This window comes from Camelina sativa, chromosome 11, assembly GCF_000633955.1.
Source record: "Camelina sativa cultivar DH55 chromosome 11, Cs, whole genome shotgun sequence".
NCBI lineage: Eukaryota > Viridiplantae > Streptophyta > Magnoliopsida > Brassicales > Brassicaceae > Camelina > Camelina sativa.
In genome coordinates, this window is record NC_025695.1 from 6988377 (window position 1) to 6991785 (window position 3409).

The 3409-nt window shown below is 34.7% G+C and overlaps 1 protein-coding gene across 1 annotated transcript; it reads left to right on the forward strand.

Moving 5' to 3' along the window:
- Positions 222-1866, forward strand: LOC104722092 (ethylene-responsive transcription factor ERF054-like). The gene is made up of 2 exons (XM_010440197.2): positions 222-1236; positions 1582-1866. The coding sequence occupies exon 1, from the start codon at positions 342-344 to the stop codon at positions 1221-1223; it is 882 nt and encodes a 293-aa protein (XP_010438499.1). The 5' UTR covers positions 222-341; the 3' UTR covers positions 1224-1236; positions 1582-1866.

The window sequence follows — 3409 nt, forward strand, 5'->3', positions numbered from 1 at the left end:
AATATCACATTTTTTTTTAAAAACGCTAATTTTCTCAACTTTCAATTGGCCAATGAATTGGAGTGAAAGCAAAGGAATAACTCCAAAAAGATAGTATTGAATAGTCAATAACTAAATACAAAAATACAAAAGCGGTTGACAAACAAAAAAAAATATCTAATCTTGCCCTCATATATAAACCAATGATAGAGTCGTCCCTCTCTTACCAGTAAGAACAAAACCACACAATATTCTCTGTTTCTCTTCTCTCAAAGCTTTATTTCTTCCACTGCTCTCTGTTTTGGCACTTTTTTTTTTATATATATAATCGTGTAAGCTAAGGTACCAGTAGTGAAGCAGAGATGGACTTTGATGAGGAGCTAAATCTTTGTATTACTAAAGGTAAAAGTATTGATCATTCTTTAGGAGAAGCTTCCTCCACATCTCCAAGATCTATGAAGAAGATGAAGAGTCCTCCTAATCGACCTAAACCTTATCTCCAGTCCTCTTCTTCTCCTTATTCGTTGGGGGCTTTCCCTTTTTATCTCGATCCAACAATGCAAAACCAACAACACCAATTCGGATCATACGTTCCGGTTGAGCAACAATATGACCCAACAATGCAAGGACAGAAGCAAATGATCTCGTTTAGTCCTCAACAACAACAACAGCAGCAGCAGCAGCAGTATCTTGTCAGGTACTGGAGAGACACATTGAATCTGAGCCCAAGAGGACGAATGATGATGATGAACCAAGAAGGTGTTCAACCTTACAGCGCAACCAAGCTTTACAGAGGAGTGAGACAACGTCAATGGGGAAAATGGGTCGCAGAGATCCGTAAGCCACGAAGCAGGGCACGTCTTTGGCTCGGTACTTTTGATACAGCTGAGGAAGCTGCCATGGCCTACGACCGCCAAGCTTTTAAGCTGAGGGGTCATAACGCAACGCTTAATTTTCCCGAGCATTTCGTGAATATGGAAAACGAGGTGCATGATTCAAACTCTTCGCCGCATCAGAAACAAGATGAAACGCCACAGCCAAGCGAGGTTAACTTGGAAAGCAAGGAAGTAGCAGTGGCTGATAATGAGAGAGAGGAAGGCATGGCTGAAGCTTGGTACAATGCAGTCACATCAGGATGGGGTCCTGAAAGTGCCCTTTGGGATGATTTGGACAGTTCTCATCAGTTTTCAGAAAGCTCATCTTCTTCTTCTTCTCTTTCTTGTCCCATGAGGCCTTTCTTTTGAAAAAAGGTTCTAATCCCACATTGTAGGTTTTTAGTTTAGGTTTATGTGCTCATTGGCATTTGGATGGAGACAGTTTTGGTGATCTCCCACTCCACACATGACACATCAGTCATTATATATCTCGACTTTCTCCCTATGTTTCCTATTATCATTAGTCTTTTTTTTATTTTTTTATATCATCATTAGTATATTATATGTGTGTAAGAGTGTTTGATTATGGCTACATACATAGATGTCCTCTTTGTCCATCGAGTTTGTTTGTTTATCTATAATTTTACAATTTGGCACTGTCAAATATTCTCCAGAGGTTGTATTCATTGACCTCTGCGGCTATCATGGAAGATCTTTGGGCATCTGNGCCCACATTGTACGTTTTTAGTTTAGGTTTATGTGCTCATTGGCATTTGGATGGAGACAGTTTTTGTGATCTCCCACTCCACACATGACACATCAGTCATTATATATCTCTACTTTCTCCCTATATTTCCTATTATCATTAGTCATTTTTTTGTTGATATTATCATTAGTCTTAATATATATCATATGTGTGTAAGAGTGTTTAATTATGGCTACATACATAGATGTCCTCTTTGTCCATCGAGTTTATTTGTTTTATCTATAATTTTACAAGTTGGCACCGTCATATATTCTCCAGAGGTTGTATTCATTGATCTCTGTCTATCATGGAAGATCTTTGTGCACCTGTGATTGTGTCTTTGAGTTTTCCAAGAAGTGCACTCTGGGGACGCTTAAGGCAAGTGAAACCTCCGAAAGAACTAAAGGGTTCGATTCTAATGAGCAAGAAACAAGGACCAAAAGTTTTAAGACCAACAATCCTTAATGTCTACTCTCCCTTCCTGTGAATTCCTCTTGGCTTTTCTTGGGTCAAAGTTGATTTAAAACCGAACCGTTGGACGTAAAGGTAAAACCAACATTATTTGTTTTAGAGAACCGGATCTGTTTTCCTTGGACAACATTTTTTTTTTCTTAACATTTTTTTTTTTTGTTGAAAAAAGATTGATAGAGTAATGTTTTTCTCTCTAAAATTACAAATAGCTTTTTTCAATATTAGAAAATAGGATTTTTTTTTCTGACGAGAAAGAGTAAATTCCTTGTATTTATTTATTTATTTACAAATAAGAATTTCCTTCCTTTTCTTTCACAACAATGTAAAATTAGTCTCTCTGATTAGTGTTTATAAACAACTCTCTCATAAACTTTTCTTATTTCTTCCTTTGAAAAAAATAATCTGGCAGGTCAAGGCCCAAACAGGTGAAACCCAATCTGTAATTTTTCTTGTAATAATTAGTACAAATTAGTACAAACATTTAAGAAAATACTTTTAACTCCGTTTCCGTTTTTGATAATTAGTATCTCGTCAATGTTACTAATTATGCTTAAAAGTATGCTCTTCAACATATACGTATATGTAGTTTATATACGTATGAAGTGGAGGGTACAGTATATAAGTATATGATAATAGATAAGGCTAATCTTTTAATGTGTTAGTAACTTATTAAGATCTTCATTTAAGAGCAACAAGTTCAAAGGTTGCGTACGTGATGTTATTCCTCTAAAACCGTAAGAGACAAAGAAAGGATCACACACACATTTTATATTCAAAAACCAAGAACATAGCATAGGTCACAACAAAAGATTCATACATCATCACATGGAAAAAACAAAATACATTTGCCCATGATGATTTTATATTTTTGTATGTGATGGTGGTAGTAACAGACCCAGTGCTATATATAAGCTTGAGATAAAAATTAATTTGACAAAGGATAACTAGAAAAATCATGGAAAGTTACTACGATTATGTAACCAAACCAGGTTATTAACCGGTTTATCTTGTCAAACGACAACGTTTTTGTAAAATAACAATATGGCGGTGGTAAAGTAGTAAGAAGAAAAGGAAAATAGGAAAAAAAGAAAGGAAAATAGGAAAGTAGAAAAAGGAAAGTAAGGAGTCAAAGATGGGTTGACTAAAGAACTATTTCATCTGGAGCGTTGAAAATTAAGATGATGAAATCGTGACCGTCATAAATAATAATAGACTTTAAATAATGATTCACTCTTTTCAGAAAGTTCTAAAACAACAAAAGTCGCTTTTTTTTTTTTTTTTTTTTTTTTTTTTTTTTTTTTTTTTTTTTTTTTTTTTTTTTTTTTTTTTTTTTTTTTTT

Bases quoted from the DNA above. Each gene is read 5' to 3' on its own strand.
- LOC104722092 (XM_010440197.2), top strand. From the start codon at position 342: ATGGACTTTGATGAGGAGCTAAATCTTTGTATTACTAAAGGTAAAAGT.